The following is a 21,310-nucleotide window of genomic DNA, read 5'->3' on the forward strand; positions in this document are numbered from 1 at the left end:
TAATTGAATTGTTGTTTCTTTGAGAGTTTATTTTGGGGGAGAGTTAATTTTTTATCTCTATATTTTAGATATGAGGCCCATGTCTTGTGCCTGTAAATCTACAAATAAACACACTATATAGTTAAAAAAATACACTGGGACATGTTGCATTACACAAATCTCTAGGCATTTACATACAGTGAGACCAAAGGGTATTCTTAGGAGAGGATCACATAGGCACAATAGCTTCGTGCTTGAAATGAACTCCAGGAAGTAAAAACAAGAGGTTTTTTTTTTCCTTTTTTTCTTCTTTGTTGCTGTTTTATTTTCATTTCCTTTTGTTTGTTTTTCTGTCTTTAGGAGGGTAAGGGGAAGCACAGATACGGTCGGACAAAGGGTGAAGTAATACAACAGTGATACTCACTAGAACCTATGTTGAAAATGAACTATACAACTTGTGGGTAGAGACGAGAGGAAATAACTGGGAGAGAGGAGGAAACACTGTTTAAAAAGAAATGTATTCTTTATCAGACTTATATAACCATCAGACCTCTATATATCACCTTTACAATAACAATAAATAAGTTCTTTTAAATCCTGCTTTAGGACAGAAGCCTGGTTATCTTGCCTCACAAAACAAAACAAAACAAAAAACTGGTCAGGATAAACAAACCATGTCAACAGGTCACACTCAAGGAATTCCCATCTGAAATTTCTTTCTACTATCCCCACCGTGTTGCTAAAGTGTGGCATCTTTGAAATTGACTAGTTTTAATAAAACAAAGCCCACTTTTACAGACCTGCAGACCTATGTGCAAGAAAAATTAGTTTGGTGCAGTTGTAAGCAGCCAAAATATATACTAAAAAAGCATGTAAACTTCAGGTTTCACTACTTCATGCATTTCTATTATATGCCTAGCCCTTGTGGGCATGTGAGTTTACAACCCCTGCTTTACCATCTCCCAGGCAACAGCTAACCCCATCAATGAGAAAGAAAAAGAACTATAATGTGACTCATTCCAAGAAAAAATCGGAATGCTAAAATAGGACTCTAGCATCCTGACTACCTTTTTGAGCCAGTAAAAGAATCAATTTCAGAGCAAAACTTCCTCTACTGATGGATGCCTGGTCTCCTTAGATCATGAACAAAGCATTGAAATGACTTGGGAAATACAAATAATGTAGATATGTTCTATGGAATCATTTCTCATGACTAACAGCAAAGAACTGGCTGAGGCATCACTATCCATATTGTAAACATTAGTAATCCTTCAGGTTGGCTCTCCTACACATACTCTTCAACTAAGTAATATAATATACTGTATCTCTTTGTTGACACAAGTTTGGACCAGTTTTAGTCTGCAATCTCTAGATTGCTTACGAAAATACTTGCATTGATGATATCTTTAATTATTTTTGCATATTAACAAGTGTCTATCTCACGCACTCTCAGCAGGGGTGACTCTGGCCCCAAGAATGAAATTTAATTTTGAAGAAGCCTGGGTGGGTGGGGAGGTAGGAGGAGTGCTTGTTCTTTTATATATGAAACACAGACATACACACAGAACAGAAACAGATGTACAGTATATCCACAGTATCAAAATTCCATTGGTCATTGAGGGTAGAAGAGGGATGTGGGAACAATGTTTAATAGGTGGTAATTTTTAAAAATGATTCCAAAAGTTGGGCACCAATGGCTCACACCTGTAATCCTAACTACTAAGGAAGCTGAGATCTGAGGCTCACATTTCAAAGCCAGCCCAGGCAGGAAAGTCCATGAGACTGTTATCTCCAATCAACCACCAGAAAACTGGAAGTGGCACTGTAGCTCAAGTGCTGTTCTTCCCTTGAGCTGAAGAGCTCAGGGACAGCGCCCAGGCCCACAGTTCAAGCCCCATGACCAACCCTCCCCCCCCCAAAAAAAAAAACAAGGTTCCAAAATACTGATTTATTTTCTCTCATATGAAAAAGCCAATGATCGGTTTGATTTTCACAATGTAATCTTTCAAAGGTTGAGCTTCAAGCTTCTCTTTACCATTTTCAGCTATAATAGATTCAGAATTGTCTGTACATATATTCCTTAAGTAAGGAATTTGATTTTCTCAAAGAAAGGGACAAAATCCCTTAACTCACTCCATTTGGCAATACAGCAGAGTTGGTGTCTCTGAGTCTCCCCTCAGCTTCCGAGGGAAGAATCTCTCAGAGCTGAACTTTCTATACCCAGATTTGGTACAGTTAACACCAATCAAAAGTGACGATAAATAAATTTTAAAACTGTGAAGTAAAGTAAGGAAAGAGTAGCTATAAAAATGGCAGCTGATTGTTTCCAGACACATTCTTCTTCTCTCAATCATTTCCACATGAACTTAAGTACCTCCAATGACACCTGTATTCATTTCTCTATTGCTGTGCAACAAATTACCACAAATTTAGCAGTGTTAAAATAACAACCAATTATTACCTCAAATGTCTGTAGGTCAGTGTCCAGATGGGCATCTCACAAGGATCAAGTAAAGGGATAAACTGGGCTGAGCTTTTATCTGAACGTTGTGAGTGTAAATCAACACACACACACACACACACACACACACACACACACACACACACACACACACACACACACACACTAAAACTTCCCAGGCACCAGTGTGGTTCATGCCTGTAATCCTAGCTACTCAGGAGGCTAACATCTGAGGACTGTGGTTTGAAGCTAGCCCAGGCAGGAAAATCCATGAGACTCTTAACTCCAATCACCTATCAAAAACAAAAACAGAAGTGGAGCTGTGGCTCAAGTAGTAAAGTGCCAGTCTTGAGCAAAAAAGCTCAGGGACAAAATGTACTCATTATCTTACTCATGTAACCATACCCCTTTTGTAACTCATCTTTACAATAAAATAAATTTTTTTAAAAAAATTTAAAAGCTCAGGAACAGTACCCAGGTTCTGAGTTCAAATCCTAGGACCAACTCAAAAATAAAATATTTTTTTAATTAAATAAAGAAGTTGGCACTTGTGGCACTGTAATCCTAGCTACTCAAGAGGCTGAGATCTAAAGATCAAGGTTCAACCCAGGCAGGAAAGTCCATAAGACTCTTACCTCCCAAAAACAAACACAGAAGTGGAGCTGTGGCACAAGTGGTAGAGTGCTATCCTTGAGTGAAAAAGCTAAGGAAGAGTGCCAAGCTCTGAGCTCAAGCCCCAGTACTAAGTAAAAGTATACATAACTTCCAAGGCTGGATCATAAGAGACACTGCCGTTTTGATTTTGCTCCCCTGTATCACATTCTGGGGGGAAAGTACACTTTCACAACATGAAGACAATCAGTTCACAGAGGTTCACATGGCAAAGGATTGCAAACAGCCAGGACCAAATTCGCAGCCATCTTGGAGCAGCTTCCCCAATTCCAGGCAGGTTTATAGATGTCTTCAGTCAATATCTTGACTATAATCTCCTGAGAGATTAGAACTAGACACATTCAAGCAGTTCTCAAATACCTGACTCACAGAATCTGTGTGAAATAATAAATATCCCTTAGCCATTAAGCTTTAAGTTATTTGTTTACCATAGATAGATAGATGGACAGACAGACAGACAGACAGACAGACAGACAGACAGACAGACAGACAGACAGACAGACAGACAGACAGATAGATAGATAGATAGATAGATAGATAGATAGATAGATAGATAGATAGACAGATATACATACAGGGCAGGGAAGGTGGCTCAGTGGTAGAGCACTTGCCTTGCATGCATGAGGCCCTGGGTTTGATTCCTCAATACCACATAAGCAGAAAAAGCCAGAAGTGGCACTGTGGCTCAAGTGGTACAGCACTTGCCTTGAGCTGAAGAGCTCAGGGACAGCGCCCAGGCCCAGAGTTCAAGCCCCACAACCAACAACAACAACAACAAAAATACATATATATGTGTGTGTGTGTATGTACGAATATATTAGGTTTACAACTATGATCAGCAGTCAAGCTGAATTATACTCTTGCCACCTATAATAACATGGATAAATTTTGGAAATAACAGTGAGAAAAACAGTTTATGGAAGAATTGTGAGATATGATTTAATCAGACATATGATTTTTAAAAGTTCAAAAATAAACCAAAATAAAATTTTATGATAGAGAATAGTGAAAATTCCAAATGAAGTTCACTTCCCAAAAGAGGGTTAGAGAGAAGTCCATGGTTACTTTCAAGATTTATAGTATTATTCTAGTCTTTGGTTTGTATTGGTGGTGGTGGTGGTGGTTGGTGTGCTATTTTGACAATATGTTGCTTGAACTTGGGACCCCAGTGCTTGCTAAGCAGGTGCTCTACCATTTGAGCCACTCCACCAGTTTTTATGTTGGTTATTTTCAAAATAAGGTCTCAGTTTATGCCCAGGCCCACCTAGACTGAGATCCTCCTATTGTGCTTCCCTTAGTCTCTGGGATGACAGGCCATTGTGCTTCCCTCATAACTTGGGATAACAGGTACATGCCACCACGGCCAGCCATTGACTGAGAGAGGGTCTCTCTAACTTCTGTGCCCCAAAACTCTTTTATTTCCTCAAAATGCAATCCTCCACTCTGTCTCCCAAGTAGCTAGAAGTATAGGCTTGCTCCACCATACCCTGCTTGTTCAAGGTTTTATATTGGAACTCCTAAGAATTCATAAATATATGCCAGATACATATTTTATATATATATATAAACTTTATTTCTTAAGAAAGAATAAATTGGGCTGGGAATGTGGCTTAGTGGTACAGTGCTTGCCTAGCATGCTTGAAGCCCTGGGTTCAATTCCTCAGTACCACGTAAACAGAAAAATCCAGAAGTGGCGCTGTGGCTCAAGTGGTAGAGTGCTAGCCTTGAGCAAAAAAAAAAAAGCTCATGAACAGTGTCCAGGCCCTGAGTTCAAGCCCCAGAACTGGCAAAAACAAACAATTAATTTAGATACTATGCTTATCTGAAAAGCAAAAAAAAAAAAAAAGATTGAAGAGGGTGCTTGTAGCTCAGAACAGGAAAGCAGAAAACATGGCATTAACAAGCAGAGTATTTATATCCCAACTCGGCCACTTAAAATTCACAAAGAATTGGGGTTGGGATGGTAGCTCAGTGGTAGAGAGCTTGCCTTGCATGCATGAGGCCCTGGGTTCGATTCCTCCTACCACATAAGCAGAAAAAGACAAAAGTGGCGCTGTGGCTCAAGTGGTAGAGCGCTAGCCTTGAGCTGAAGAGCTGAGGGACAGTGTCCAGGCCCAGAGTTCAGGTCCCCACGACCAAAAGAAAAAAATAAAAAAATTCACAAAGAATTTAAGCTAAGTTGAAAAGTAGTGGATATTATTATGAGTCTTAAAAATAAAAAGCATTGCCAATGCTAGTGACTCACGCCAGTAATCCTAGCTACTCAAGAGGCTAAGATCTGAAGATAATGGTTGAAAGCCAGCCCAGGCAAGAAGATTCATGAGGCTCTTTTCCTCCAATTAACCACCAGAAAACCCGAGGTAGTGCTGTGGCTCAAGTGGTAGAGTGCTAGCCTTAAGCTGAAGAGCTCAGGGACAGCCCCCAGGCCCAGAGCTCAAGCCCAGTGACAAAAAAATAAATAAATAATAAATAAAGCACTTATTAGTTAATCTTCCTTTTTTTAGTTAATCTTCCTTAAATTCAATTTTTTGTCCTGTAAGTAAATTTATAACTGGATTACTATTGTTAAAAACCGTAATTGAGTTCTCAGGTCTAACTTGATCCTAGAAAAGATTGTGATATTGACTCTGGCACCATCTGGTGGCAAAGTAACACAACAGCAGATCCCTTAAAATACTCATAATAGGGCTAGGAAGGTGGCTCAGTGGTAGAGTGCTTGCCTTGCATGCATGAGGCCCTGGGTTTGATTCCTCAGCACCACATAAGCAAACAGAAAAAAGCCGGAAGTGGCGCTGTGGCTCAAGTGGTAGAGTGCTAGCCTTGAGCTGAAGAGCTGAGGGACAGCACCCAGGCCCAGAGTTCAGGCCCCATGACTGGACCAAAAAAAAAAATTAAAAAAAAATATTCATTAACCATCCACTAGACTAATTTACATGTACTAGACACACTTTCAAAGCTCTCTAGGAAGACAAGAAATAAAATATGTAATCCAGGCACCAGTGGCTCTTGCCTATAATCCTAGATACTCTGGAGGCTGAGATATGAGGATCATGGTACAAAAACAGCCTGGGGAAGGAAAGTCCAGGAGACTCTACCACACACACACACACACACACACACACACACACAAACACACACACACACACACACACACACACACACACACACACATTGATCTCTATCTTCAAGGTAAAAAATTTTTTTCAGTTAAATCATGAATATTAGAAGATAAGAAGGGCTCATTGGTAGAGTGCTTGCTGAGCATACTTGAGGTCCTAGGTTCAATCTCCATCACAATAAATAAATAAACAAATAAAGTAAGCAAAGAAATCTACTCTTCTTTGGAAATTAATTGAAAGTATCTATTCCTCTAGTACCTTCAAGCAAATCCTTAGGTGTGTACTGGCAAACACAGTATAAAATATCATACCATAAACATACTGGCAGCTTTCAAGGAAAAGAAAAACTATAGTGCTTTTCAAATGTCTTCAACTTTTGCCATTTCTTTCAAAGAGTGAGGTTTAATATTCCTTCCTCTCAGAGTAGACTGAATCTAATGATTTACTCTTAGGGAAAAGAATGTGGTACAAATGGTGTATGACTTCCAGGCCGTGACCGTCAAAGTTACCACCATTTCCATCCTGCCTTCTATGAGACCATTCACCCTGAGGAAGTCATGGAGAGCCCAAGTGCAGAAGAACCTGGGCCTCTAAAGAAAAACCAGCAACAGCCCGCCAGCCATGTCAGCCCACCAGCCATGTCAGCGAGCCCTCTAGGAATTAGATCCTCCTACTCCTGCAGGGCTGCATCCTTTTCCAATACTGCTGAACTAAGCCACTCCCAAAGAAAGTGAGGGGGAAAAACAGTTTTTGTCTTCTAAGTCACTTTGCTTTGCGGTAATTGGTTATGCAACAATATTAACTAATATGATAGTCCAATACCTCACAGAACCAACGTTTATCAGCAACATGAAATAAAAGTAGCTCACTTTAACAGTATGGTATTATCTGCCCAAACGTTAACAAAATTGCAATTTTCCTTTCCTAATTTCAATTCACTCAAAATATTTTATCATACTATTGCATAATGTTCATTACATTCTGAGTTGAGTCAAAGAAATAGAGTTTTTTTTTAACACCATTTACAGAGCAACCATACTAGGGACTGAGGGTGCATCCTACAGTCCGCTGAAGTACTTAAGATTTAATTCAGATTAGTGTTCATAAAATAATTTGTCTCTTTTAGACTAAATCCTTCTTTCTGGCTATGAAGCTTATAAGTCAGTAGAAGATATGGAGAGTTCCTCCTTTACCTCTGTGAGGGATCCACATGCCACACCACCATGCAGCGCTTCATCCAAAGCAGCAAGAGTGGTAGATAGAAATGCTGATGAGAGATTGGCAGACTTTTGTATCTTTATCCCGTAAGCCTGAATGACAAGATGATTTAGTTCTTTTTAGCCTCCATACTTATTCAAAAAACATAAGCAACCTCATACCCTTTGAATTTTAGCAGCCTGGGCTATAATCCTCCTATCTGTGCCTCCCTGGTACCACCACATCCATCTACTGTGCTTCCCCGGCAGCTGGGATAATATAACAATACATCTCTAATTTTGCTTCTACCAAAAATATATCTTTGAGGTAAAATCATCATTTAATAATTAAATAATTTTAAATATATATGCAGGCATATACCGTTTGCATCAGTGGGGCACAGGCCCTGCTGACCAGACACAGAAGTTCCTGGACACCCCGATAGCTTAGACCAGTCATCTTCATAAGTTCCAATGGGGAAAGAACTAGGAAGTCCTAAAGAAACATAAAAAGGAAAGTGTTTTACATTCTCTCTTAAATGTGTGGAACAAAAAATTTAAATTAAAAGGAAACTTTCAGTTGATACTGTAGATATAAGTGCAATGTATCACAGATCCAGGGTTTATGAACTCTTGTTTTCCTCTATACCTGGGATTGAACTTGGGGCCTTACATATACTAAACAAGTGTTCTATCATTGAGTTACACCCCAAGTCCCAGGCATTCTTCATAGTATTCTTACCCTAAATACACCTTAACTAAAAGATCTGATTAAAAAAAAACACCAGTCTCTGTGTGTGTGTGTGTGTGTGTGTGTATGTGTGTGTGTGTGTGTGTGTGTGTGTGTGTGTGTGTGTTCTAGAACTTGAACTCTGAGCCTCATACCCTCCCATGGTTTTTCATTCATGACTGGTACTCTGTACATCTACGCTGTATATGTTATATGTTTTCATATATATTTATAATTAAGATCTAACTCTACCACTTGATCCATACCTCCAGTTCTAGCTCTTTGCCAGTAAACTGAAGATAAAAAGGTTGATCTGACAGGGCTGGTTTCAAGCCACAATTCATAGATCACAGCCTCCTATAGAGCTAGGATTACAGGCATGAGCCACTGGTGCCAGAGAGTATAACGGTCTACTTATCCAATTCAGTTGACATATGCCTGAGGTCATACCAAGTGACATCACATAGCAACAGCAACATCCAATCCAAGTTTACAAGACATTACACTGCTAAAAAGGTCAAGTGAGAATGTGTTTATTTCTTTTTCTTTTCCTTTTTTTTTTCTTTTTTGCCAGTCCTAGAGCTTGAACTCAGGGCCAGGGCACTGTCTATAAACTTCTTTTTGCTCAAGGCTAGTGCTCTATCACTTGAGCCACAGCACCACTTCTGGCTTTTTCTATTTGTGTGATACTGAAGAACCAAACCCAGGGCTTTATGCATGCTAGGCAAGCACTCTACCACTGAGCTACCTTCCCAGCCCTGAGAATGTGTTTATTTCTAAGTCAAAAGTTTACTTAGAGAAAAGACAATAGAGCCAATTATAGAATGAAATGTTAGATTTCATACTTGCAAGAGCATTTCAAAATATGAACATGGGGGGAGTTGCTGTATATTAGGCCAGGCACCAGTGGCTCACACCTGTAATCCTAGCTACTCAGGAGGCTGAGATATGAGGATCACAGTTCAAAGTCAGCCTGGGCAGGAAAGTCAGTGAGACTATCTCCAATAAACCACCAGAAAACGCACCCAAGCCCAGAGTTCAAGCCCCACAACCGACAAAAAAAAAAAAAAAAAAAAAGAACATGGGAAGTATTAAATATACAGCAGAGAAAGCAAAGTTGACCTTTACCAAAAATATATAGTACACTCTGAAAACCTGTCTTATTAAAGATTTAATCTTAAAATAAAAATTTAGCACTGCTGAGAGGAATCTATTTCACTATTGTGCTCAAAAATACAACATATGCTCTATGGTTTTCAGGCCTATATCAATAAGAAAATCATCCTGACGATTCTCATTGAATACTATCTCTTCATTTCAGTCATATTTCTCGTGTAGCTACAAAATTTAACTTCTTCTAGAGCCCCAAGTAAATGACACAGGTGAACTTTACCTTATACCATGACTATTCTCCCCCTAAAAATGTGAAAGTATTGATTTCAATATATGAAATTGCATGTAAAAATGCAACCTAGGTAATTTATAGAAAATGGCATTAATTTTTTTCTTGTGAACCTAAGGTTTTGTAGCTGTTGTTGTTGTTTGTTTCCAGTCCTGGGGCTAGAACTCAGAGATTGGCTGCTGTCCCTGAGCTTCTTTTTCCTCAAGACTAGGGCTCTACCACTAGAGCCACAGTTCCATTTCCAGCTTTTTTTTTTTTTTTTTTTTTTTTTGGCTACTCTAGTGGAGACAAGAGTCTCACAGACTTCCCCAGTCAGGCTTCAAACCCTGATCCTCAGTCTCAGCCTCCCAAGTAGCTAGGATTAGAGGCATGAGCCACCAGTGCCTAGCTGTGATTTTTTTTTTCCCCCCGGTCATGGGGCCTGAACTCTGGGCCTGGGCGCTGTCCCTCAGCTCTTTCAGCTCAAGGCTAGTGTTCTACCACTTGAGCCCCAGCGCCACTTATGGCTTTTTCTGCTTAGGAATTGAACCCAGGGCCTCATGCATGCGATGCAAGCACTCTACCACTCAGCCACTTTCCCAGCCCCTGAACTTAAAATTTTATAATCCATGATGCAGAGTTACGAAAGCATTCCTTTTTTTTTTTTTTTGCCAGTCCTGGGGCTTAAACTCTGGGCCTGGGCTCTGTCCCTGAGCTTCTCTGTGCTCAAGGCTAGCACTCTACCATTGAGCCATAGCACCACTTCCAGCTTTTTCTGAGTAGTTCCTTGGAGATATAAGTCTCACAGAATTTCCTGCCCAGGATGGCTTTGAACTGTGATCTTCAGATCTCAGCCTCCTGAGTAGATAGTATTGAGATATATATTTTTTTCCAGTCATGAGGCTTAAACACTGGGCCTGGGCACTGTCCCTGAGCTATTCAGCTCAAAGTGAGTGTTCTGTCACTTGCACCACAGTGCCACTTCTGGTTTTCTGGTGGTTAATTGAAGATAAAGAGTCTCATGGACTTTTCTGCCAGGGCTGGCTTTGAACCGTGATACTCAGATCTCAGCCTCTTGAGTAGCTAAGATTACAGGCATGAGCCACCCAGCTGAGGTATTCTTAACAGTTAATTTGTACATAAAATTTCTTAGGTAAAAAAAAAAAATTACATGACTTTTACCTGACAAGTCACAATACGATGTCTGCTCAGACGGTCACACAGCTCTTGTGATAAACCCACTCGTCTTAGTTTCTTGCTACTCATGCCTTCAGATCCAGCAAAGAAAGGAAAAAACTAGAGGAAACATCACAAAGTAACATTTACTATAGTGGATGGCCTATAATAAATTACTACAGCATCTATTGATGCAAAATGAAACATAATGATTACTGATAAAAATTAAGGAAGGCTATAGAATCTTAAAGTGCTTTAAATATTAGAACATGTTTAGACATGCACAGAGAAAACTGTAACCCTAATGGACATTTATATAGCATCTTAAGGTTATCAGGGTATTTATAAATTTTATTTGAATTAACTAGCTTTCAAGAGATATTTCCCAACATAACCTTTCCTTAGAAAACCTGTCCATTGGAAGTGACGCTGTGGCTCAAGCGGTAGAGCACTCGCCTTGAGCTGAAGAGCGCAGGGATAGCACCCAAGTGCAGAGTTCAAGCCCCACGACCAACCAAAAAAAAAAAAAGAAAGAAAGTCTGTCCATTGCAGTGTACGAATAATAGCTAAATTTCTCAAGTACAACTTAATATTGTTCCAAAACCTAACCCTAATTATTACATTTAATATTCCCAGTAAGACTACAAGGAAATTATTGGTTCCTTTTTATTTTATTTATTTATTTTTGTCAGTCATGGGTTTAAACTCTGGGCCTGGGTGCTGTCCCTGAGCTCTTCAGCTCAAGGCTAGTGCTCTACCACTTTGAGCACAGCAACACTTCCCATTTTCTGCTGGTTAATTGGAGATGAGTCTCACCAACTTTCTTGCCTGGGCTGGCTTTGAACTGTGATCCTCAGATCTCAGCCTCCTAAGGTAGCTAGGATTACAGGTGTGAGCCACCAGCACCCAGCTTGGTTCCTTTTTAGACATGAGAAAAGTAATCTAAAAATATCAGCTAATCTATCGTCCTCCAGAATTTGTACCCAGACAGTCCAACTCTGAGAACTATCCACTTGACCATGACACTGTAAGTCCATAATCATATTTAAACTTGCCGTTTTCTGTCAGAACAAACCTGAATCAAATGAGATTGTATTTATTGTAGGTGTTATCTACAAACTGAAATTTCCTCTTGCTGCTTACATTCTCACATGCAAGATTTCACTCTTGCTGAAACATGTTAGCTATCCAATGAAAGCTGAGAAATAACAACCACCACTACTATTTATTGAACAGTTAGTACATGCTAGAGACAGTTCCAAGCGCTTTGGATGTTTTATCTCTCATTTTACAGACTACTGAGAAACATGCAAACAGCAAGCCAATGAGAGGCACGCATTCGAATCCATGAACGTGATTCCAGATTAGGATTCTTCAACCCTGCCTTAAGTGAGACAGTCCCCAAACCTCCCCTAAGGGCAGACTCCCTGCCTAGATCCTAAACTGCAAGAAGTGGAAGGGGGGGTGGGGTGGGAGTGAAAACCTCACCCAAAATCTGGTAGGTTAGGTAGGTAAGTAGATAGATGGATAGATAGATAGATAGATAGATAGATAGATAGATAGATAGATAGATAGATAGATAGATAGATAGATAGATAGAATAGATAGATAGAATTGTCCAATAAGGTCACTTCCAAGCATCCCGCCTCCCCTGAGAAGGCCAGAAGCCCGGGGACCCAAGGCAGGCCTCCCCTGAAGATCCCTACCGGCTTAAGGGGGTGTGCCCAGCACCCAATAGAGCCTCTCCGCTACCCCGTTATTCAATCTCCACAGGCCCAGGGAGGGAGCAGGAAACAACGAACACACACACTTCCCTACAACTGCACCCCAAAGCAACTTTCCACGGCCCGGTGGGCAACATCCAACTTTCAAACTCCCGCCCCCCGCCCTCCCCCGCAACTCTGTTCAGTTTCCCGCGGAAAGAGCCACAAAGCAACAACCTGAACGGTGATTGGTGGACACCTTCACCATTTATCCAATCAGAAGCAGGCTGAACGTTGGTTCCGCTGCTTGCTGGGAATTGTAGTTCGAATCCTCTCAGCCTAGGCGCTATGAATCCCACTTATTTCTCCTTTTAAAGATTCTCGGAATCCGATGGGGGAACGTCAGGGTGCTGAGTGTGAAGCAAGGCAAACTTTGATCGGAACTTTCTTTGTTTTCTTTCTTGCTTCACAACATCTAAAAATTGCCTAAAGGGCCAGTAATAGTGATCTGAGCTGTGTGAGACTGAGGTAGCGAGACTGAGGTAGAAGACGGGGTAAAGGCCCATCCACAGTGGGAGACTGTCTGAGAAACGAAAAGGAAAATAACGGGAGGGCGGGCGTGGCTCAAACGCTAGTAAAGCGCTAGGAAAGCTCTGAGTTCAATCCTCAATACGGATTTTACCACTACTATCCCCTGCCACCGGCACCTCCTGCCCAATCCCCGCCCCCGTCCCCGCCCCACCCACGAAGGCGAAAACAATTAGAAAAGGCTTGCAGAAATTGCTCACATTGAAACTCACAAATGGGAACATCTGAGTCGAAACTTTGACATTAAAGCGCCGTTTGGAGATGAGGGATAATAAACTGTTGAGAGACAGTAATTTCAGAATCCTAGGTTTTTCGAAAAAAGGCCTTTGCTCGTTATGTGCGTGTGTGTGTGTGTGTGTGTGTGTGTGTGTGTGTGTGTGTGAACACGCGCCAGTCCTGGAATTTGAACTCCGCCTGGGCGCTGACCCTGTGCTTTTTTGCTTAATGCTGGTTCTCGGCCACTCTAGATTCAACTCCACCTTCGGCATTTTAGTGGTTAATTGGAGATAAGAGTCTCCCGGAGAGTTGGCTGTCTTCAAACCGCAATCCTCAAATCTCAGCCTCCAGAGTAGCTCAGATTACAGGGTGCCTAGTTTGCTCATTCTGGATTCTTCTGTGCCAGCTGCCTTGTGCATCTTTACGATTTAGCTATCTTTATGCTGTTGCCCCCACTGTATCTTAAGTATTGGTCTGCACTTTGAAATGACCTGCAGCACCTTATTCAGGGGTAGAACAAAATAAAGCAATAGAAATGAAGAAAGAAAAACAGAAGACGATGAGAATTCAAAGTGTAGAGTTCTGTGATTATAAAAGAGCCCAAGTAGAAGAAAGGAATCCTGTTAAAGCACTGTCTCTGGTTGGCACTAGGGAAATGTCGACTTCAGATGCTAGAGAGAGAAAAAGGGGCTTGCCCACCACCAGTCCAGCCGGACGCACAACCGATAGTATAAGGGGAGGGCCGGTCACGTGGCCCACACCAGGTAGCCAGCCAGCTTTCAGAGCTGCTTACCCTTCCTGGAGCGAGGGCGGGAGAGAGCGCGGGAGGCAGAGTCACGTGACTCAAACACATCGGGCGCTTAATTTGCATCTTCCTCTCCAGTGAACCAATGGGAGCGGCGCGCTCAGTCGTCACCGCCCCCCCCCACCCACGGTTCTCTGTGGGATCAGTCACCTGACTCGCCTCAAACATGGCTGCACGGGAACACCTAATGCTTTGGGAGCCCGGAGCCGGTGAGTGTGAGACGCCTGGTTGAAGGCAGATGCGCTTTCCTCCCCCTGAATAGGGAGTGTGCTTTCCGCCCTTGCTCCCTGCCTCCCTGCCCTCTTCCGGCCTCCTCTGCTTTCGGGTTCAGATTCAGATTTATCTCCCTTAACCCAAGGGCTCGGACGAGGGAGGTTCCTGCCGGATTACTCACTCTGGCCGAGGCGCCCACCTGGGGACTTGGAGCCCGACTGGGAGTAATGTTGAGCAGAGAATACGGAAGTGGACCTACGTGTCTACCCTCCGGGGCCCGGGAGACTGGTGGTACTACTGTTAAATAGAGGATCTGCGTAGAGACGGGATTGCACCCCTGGCAGAGAGTGACAGATCTCAAAAAAGAGATAGTGAGGGATCCAATGAAACTTTAAGGGAAAAAAAATTCAGAATCTAAGTCCCTCCTTTCCCAGTCCAGTCAGGCATTGCGGTTTTGTCTGGAGTGCCATCTCCTTTTATCTCGTATATTGTTTCTAGGAGGTACTCCAGGAATGAGACCATTGATCATGTATTCGGCGTAACGCATCTCTTTCTATCTCCCTGCACTCTGGGCTGGGAAACATGAATTTTCCCTTTGGAAAAGAGGAGAGTGCTACTGAGAAGCAGCTTTTTGAATTTTTCTGTGAATGCCTGCGGAGGGGAGAATGGGAGCTGGCACAGGCATGTGTACATCAGCTACATGAGGGACAAGGGGATATCCCTAAGAAGGTGGAAGACATACTTCAGGCGTTGGTGCGATGTCCGTATCTGCTAAGGTAAAGGATCTCTTACAGCCAGGGGGAGGTCACAGGTCCGAAGTCACGTGGTTTCCAGTATTTGATCTCAGGTTATTGTGGCTCACTCTATTATCCTAGGAAGAATTAGCAGAAGCAGGATGTATTTCACATTCTCTAAAAATTTACTTCTATACATAATCCGTACGACTTTTAGTATTTGGCCACCGAAGTGTGCCTATTTATTAAGAAGATGGTGTGTGTAACTATATTGAAAAGTATTTTCTTTGCTAATGAGATTGTAGCTCTTAACAAAGGACTGAAACTGAATCCTCTTAAAGCTTCTTACTTTGAAATAATTAGACTCACAGAAAGTTACAAAAATAGTAAGAGTTCAATGTACCATTTTCCCAGTTTCCCCTAATTATAACAATTTATATAGCTGTAGTAAAATATTTTTAAATGACATTTGCATATTACTTGTTAGCTATACTATACTAGAGTTCTTATTTTAATCATATTTTAAGTCTGTATTTTTTATTTGTAATCCTATGCAGTTTGAATCATATCGACTCATGTAATCCCACAGTAATAGAGATACAGAACTATGCATATCTACAAAAGAATTTCTCACCTCTTGATACTATCCTGATAATCACATTTCTCCATTATATATTTTTAGTGAATTCTTCATGGCCATATTAAAATAACTAGTAGTTTTGGGACCAAATGCACTATTTTAGTCTTTTCCCTGGATTGTTCTTACTTTGTTATACTGCTTAAGTATTGTCAGCAGCTACCAAGTAGAGAAAGTCTTTGTATTTCCTAATATGTGTTCTGAGAAGTTACTGTCTAAATTTACTGACTTCAGAAAAAGGCTTTGAAGTCAGGCACCTATAATTTTAGCTACTCAGGAGGCTGAGGTCTGAGGATCACAGTTCAAAGCCAGCCCGGGCAGGAAAAGGCCATGAAACACTTATCTCCAATAAACCAGCAGAAAACTAGAAGTGGCACTGTGGCTCTAGTGGTAGAGTGCTCACCTTTAGCTGAAGAGCTGAGGGACAATGCTCAGGCCCAGAGTTCAAGGCTCATGACTAACCCCCCCCAAAAAAAATATTTTTGTGTCCTCATTTCATTTTTATTCATTTTTATTCATTTTCTGTGCTCAAAAATGTATATTAGGTAGCATGAGGTATTATGATTTTCTCTATCATGTTAACACTTAAAAATAAGCTGGATATGGTGGTATACACCTGAAATCCCAGTTAATAGGGTAGCAGTCCAAGACGAGTCCTGAGCAAATAGGAAGATACCCTATCAGAAAAATAAGAACTAGTGGTTCAGACCTATAATCCTAGCTACTGGGGAGGAAGAGATCTAAGGATTGAGGTTCAAAGCCAGCCCAGGCAGGAAAAGTCCATGAGACTCTTATCTCCAATAAACCACTCAGAAAAGTGGAAGTGGCTATGGCTCAAGTGGTAGAGCGCTCACCTTGAGCTTAAGCTGAGGGTCAATAGTGCCCAGGCCAGTGGTTCAAGTACCACAACCGACAAAAAAACAACAACCAAAAACAAAAAAGGGGGTTGGAGGTGTAGCTCAAATAGTAGAGTACTTAACTTAGTAAATGGAAGGCTTTAGTGGTTTTTGTTTTTCAAAGACCAAACCTGGCATGATGACACATGTCTGTAGTCCCAGCTTCTCAAGAAGCTGAGCCAGGAGGATAGTCTAAAACCAAGAGTTGGAAATCGATTAGAACATAGTGTCACCTCATTTTTTTAGAAATGATGGGAGTGGAATTGGGATTTTAGAGGATTTGTTTTATTAGCAGTTCTGAGATTTGAACTTGAGGCCTTGTACTACTCCTTGAGCCACTGTCTAGCTCAAGAATTGACTGAGTAACAGGGCCTTGACCTTTACCTCACACTATCACTTGGCTTTTTTCACTCTACCACTTTAGCCACACTTCCAGTCAGCCCAAGAATTTTCTGGTGAAACCTGCCAGCTCTACACTGGTTCTAATGTGTTATTGAATTGTCATGTAGTTAAATTTTTCTCATTACGACTTGCCTGTTGAAGATGGACTGAGCATTGAAATCTATGCCTTGGACAATGACAATAACAAAAAAGGCAGTAAAAACTCATTTTTACAAAATTTTCCTTTTCACTCTTTTCAGATGTGGGCAGAACATCAACCCTCAAAAGTTAGCCTGGATTTGGCTTCTTGTACTGGAAAAATGGTTGGCTCATGAAAAGGTAAATACGTTCACATTTAACATTTGCCTACAATCAAGACTGAGAAAGACTTAATAGTAATGGGATTTCACCTTTGTCCTTTACTTTACTGTGGAGTTGTTTGTAATCTTTTTCAGTATTGGCAGTAAGAATATTTTTAAGTGTTTTTGCTGTTGCCTTTCCCACATTCATTCATTAAATCACTAACATATATTGACATATAACACTTTTTCAACTAATGCCATTTTGTTAACCGCAATGATGAGTTTTGTGAAGTGTATTCTATGAAACTTAGTAAAAGTGACAAGATAACAAATAAAATATGAGCCTATAACATTCTGAATGTTATAGGCTCATATTTTATTTGTTATCTTGTCAGCACTCAAGTAGTACAAGATGAGCTCAATTGAAACTTGGCTTTTCATCTAAAAATTATTTTCACTAGTCTACTACGGTGAAATCTTACAAATTTATCCTCATTAATTATTAAGTAAAATAATCCATAAATATAAAAATCATGGAAAACAAATTAATAGTGGAATAAAACTGATAAGGAAATGCTTTTCCTGTTGAAAGAAAGAGTATCTTCAGCTGGGCACCAGTGACTCATACCTGTAATCCTAGCTACTCAGAAAGCTGAGATCTGAAGATCATGGTTCAAAGCCAGCCCAGGGAGGAAAGACCATGAGACCCTTATCTCCAATAAACCACTCAGAAAACGGGAAGTGGCACTGTGGCTCTAGAGGTAGAGCACTAGCCTTGAGCTAGCCTTGAGCTGAAGAGCTCAGGGACAGCGCCAAGGCCCAGAGTTCAAGCCCCATGATCAACAACAACAACAAAAAAAATGTATCTTCCTGCTGAAAGATCCTTTACAAGATTTTCCTATCTGAGACTGAGGTCTATTAAAAGGATTTCTCTGAAGCCTGTGGCTCACGCCTGTAATCCTAGCTACTCAGGAGCTGAGATCTGAGGATCACAGTTCAAAGCCAGCCCGAGCAGGAAAGTCCTTGAGACTCTTATCTCCAATAAACCACTAGAAAACTGGAAGTGATGCTGTGGCTCAAGAGGTAGAGTGCTTGCCTTGAGCTGAAGAGCACAGGGACAGCACCCAAGCCCAGAGTTCAAGCCCCACGACCAACCAAAACCAAAAAAAAAAAAAAGGATTTCTCTGAATATTGAGTCTAAAACTAAGTGATGTCTCAAGCACAATGGTACATACCTGAAGGTCCAGCTGCTTGGGAGTAAGAAAGAACACTAGATCCAGGAGTTCCAGGCTAGCCTAGGCAATGTAGTGAGAACCTGCCTCTACCCCATTACTCCCCCTCCCCCAAAAATTAAACTAAATAGCTTCTAACTTAAGGAAAATGATTGACCAAGGATAAAGAGAACTAGAACTAGATTTGAAATCAAAATCTCAATTCTCTTCTACCTCAACATTGTTCAGTTTAAGTGAACTTAAAAATAGCTAAATTGGTTTGTTTATGAGTGACGGGATCTTGCTATATAGCCCAGGCTGGCCTTGAAATCCTATTCTCCTGCTTCACCCTGTCTAGTGCTAGAATTACAGGTATGCAACGACCATAGACAGTGAAATTAATTTTTTATAAGTCTGTCAATTAGCCTTGTTTCTCTTCTTTTCATTCCTGCTATTCATTAGAATTTAGTCTTAAGTTTCATTTTTGCATGACACTTCTTCAAATAGCTGCCAAAGAGTGGTTTCTTAAGCTATCTGTTATCCAGGGTTTATCCAGTTCTCTAGCAAAGAGATGTAACAGGATGACTGAATGGAAAATAAAAGAAATAAGACTGGAAAAATAATGAAACCTAGAATAATTAAGCATCATATTTAAAAGAAAAAAATCTTGAGATCAATGGTATCTTCAAAGAGAAAAGAAAAATCATGTCACTGATTAAGTATTTCCCCATTACAAATGTGAAACTTGCCAAACCAAATGAACTTTCCTCTCAGTGAAGGCTGTTTGCTTGGTTTATGCCTGATTGGTTGCTTATTTTCTAGACAGTTGCTCAACCACATCAGGTGGTAGATTTTACTTCCCTGCTTCCTTAAGCAGAGACCAAAACTTGTTCTTGTTTTTTCCATATCATGATTATTTGGTCTTTAAAGCTGTAGTAACACTTAGTTAAACAGCTATGGGAATATTTTTATAGTTCTGGGAATTTTAAAACTTGATCATAAGGACCAAGGTTTTAAATTGCATTCTCAGTGCTGTTGGCTGGTCACAATCCTGGAAGTGACTTCCTGTTCTAGAAATTTGCTGCCTGTTCTTTTCCAGGCTCCTACCTTCTGCCCAAAGTTGACCTCTTAGTTGTTTGGTGAAACAGTGGTTCTATTTTTCCTTTCCTTCATTTACTTTTGTCTTCTGCTTCTTCATCTTGAAATGGCTTATCTCTACATGTGTGTGAAGATGTAGCTTCAGAGATATTCATTGTTAGGAAATTGTATTGATACTGGGGATTGAACACAGGACCTCATGCTCTTGCTTAGTTTTTTTGCTCAAGGCTATTGTTCTACCACTTGAGTCAGTCAAAAAGCTTTAGCTTTTTGGTGATTAATTGGATATAAAAGTCTCTAGGGCTGGGAAGGTGGCAGTGATAGAGCGCTTGCCTTGCATGCATGAGGCCCTGGGATCAATTCCTCAGCACCACATAAGCAAAAAGAAAAAAGCTGGAAGTGGCGCTGTGGCTCAAGTGGTAGAGTGCTAGCCTTGAGCTGAAGAGCTGAGGGACAGTGCCCAGGCCCAGAGTTCAGGCCCCACGACTGGACCAAAAAAAAAGTCTCTACTGTTTGGGTGCCTGGGCTGACTCATCAGACCTCAGCCTCCTGAGTAGCTAGAATTATAGGCACGAACCACCAGCACCCAGCTATAAGCTATTTTAATAGAAGGAAACAGAGTAACCTCCATGTCCATAGCACACAGGACTGGTTAATAAATAAAAGTGTATCTTTAAAAAAAGAAAGTATCAGCATTTCCTTTATCTAGGACTGGGAACTGGTAGGAAGCACAAACAGAAATCTTCACTTTGGTCCTTCAAGATTACACAGTGAAGTCAGGCACTGGTGACTCATGCCTCTACTTCTAGTTACTCAAGAGGATGAGATCTGAGAATCATGGTTTGTAGCCTATCCAGGCAAACAAATCAGAAATTGTTATCTCCAGTTAACCAGCAGAAAGCCAGAAATGGAGCTGTGGCTCAAGCTGAGTGAAAATGACAAGTTAAGTGTGAGACCATGAGTTTAACTCTCAATATTGGCACACACACCAAGAAGTAATATGATTTTGGACCAAGAATACCTTTGATGAGATGAATAACAAATAAGTGGAGGAAGTGTAAACTTGTGTTTAACATCTCTTTCTCTCTCTCTCTCTCTCTCTCTCACATACACAAAAAACTCTCTCTCTTTCTCTCTCTCTCTCTCACTCCTGCAACTGTTTTTTGCCTTCCAATAAAACTATTCTTTGGAAAGATTAACGATAAGAGTCTTATGAACTTTCCTGCTCAAACTGGTTCAAACCATGATGCTTAGATCTCAGCCTCTTGGGTAGCTATTATAAGGATGAGCAACTGGCACCTGGCTAAGGGAAATTATTTTGAGATATTTGAGTATAGAAAGAATACAGGCTTTCTCTCTGCTTATACATTATCCCTTACCAATAGCATATCACATTAATAGACATTGGGTACAATGGCATGGACATCTGTACTCCCAGTCATTTGGGAGTCTGAAGCAGGAGTTTGAGACCAGACTGGTCAACATAGCATGACCTATCTCAAAAACACAAAAACAGGGCTGGGAAGGTAGTTCAGTGGTAGAGTGCTTGCCTTGCATGCATGAGGCCCTGGGTTCGATTCCTCAGCACCACATAAGCAGAAAAAGTCAGAAGTGGCCCTGTGCTGTGGCTCAAGTGGGAGAGCGCTAGCCTTGAGCTGAAGAGCTGAGGGACAGTGCCCAGGCCCAGAGTCCAGGCCCCACAACGACCGAAAAAAAAAAAAAAAAATGAGAGTGTGCTTAGTTGCCTAGCATGCCAAAGGTCCACAGCACTGCAAAATACACAAACTCATGCATTAAGAATCACTTTTTCTT

At 41.0% G+C, this 21,310-nt stretch overlaps 2 protein-coding genes across 3 annotated transcripts in view; one reads left to right on the plus strand and one right to left on the minus strand.

Moving 5' to 3' along the window:
- The window catches only part of LOC138809405 (DNA repair protein RAD51 homolog 2-like), a 28,704-nt gene extending 16,133 nt beyond the window's left edge, over positions 1–12,571 (minus strand). Inside the window, exons 1-4 of the mRNA XM_069995929.1 lie at positions 12,421–12,571; positions 10,721–10,834; positions 7,810–7,923; positions 7,425–7,541 (exon numbers count right to left, since the gene is read on the minus strand). Of these exons, the coding sequence (XP_069852030.1) occupies positions 7,425–7,541; positions 7,810–7,923; positions 10,721–10,804 (315 nt within the window). The 5' untranslated portion in view covers positions 10,805–10,834; positions 12,421–12,571. The remainder of the gene's footprint in view (positions 1–7,424; positions 7,542–7,809; positions 7,924–10,720; positions 10,835–12,420) is intronic.
- A 1,600-nt stretch (positions 12,572–14,171) lies between these two features.
- LOC138809387 (zinc finger FYVE domain-containing protein 26-like) overlaps positions 14,172–21,310 on the plus strand; it is a 72,177-nt gene continuing 65,038 nt past the window's right edge. For both annotated transcript variants that reach the window (XM_069995901.1, XM_069995903.1), the window contains exons 1-3: positions 14,172–14,235; positions 14,738–15,015; positions 17,148–17,226. In XM_069995901.1, the coding sequence (XP_069852002.1) occupies positions 14,822–15,015; positions 17,148–17,226 (273 nt within the window). In that variant the 5' untranslated portion in view covers positions 14,172–14,235; positions 14,738–14,821. The remainder of the gene's footprint in view (positions 14,236–14,737; positions 15,016–17,147; positions 17,227–21,310) is intronic.

This window comes from Dipodomys merriami, unplaced genomic scaffold (genome assembly GCF_024711535.1).
Source record: "Dipodomys merriami isolate MVZ:Mamm:240054 unplaced genomic scaffold, mDipMer1.0.p SCAF_497, whole genome shotgun sequence".
In the NCBI taxonomy this organism is placed as follows: domain Eukaryota; kingdom Metazoa; phylum Chordata; class Mammalia; order Rodentia; family Heteromyidae; genus Dipodomys; species Dipodomys merriami.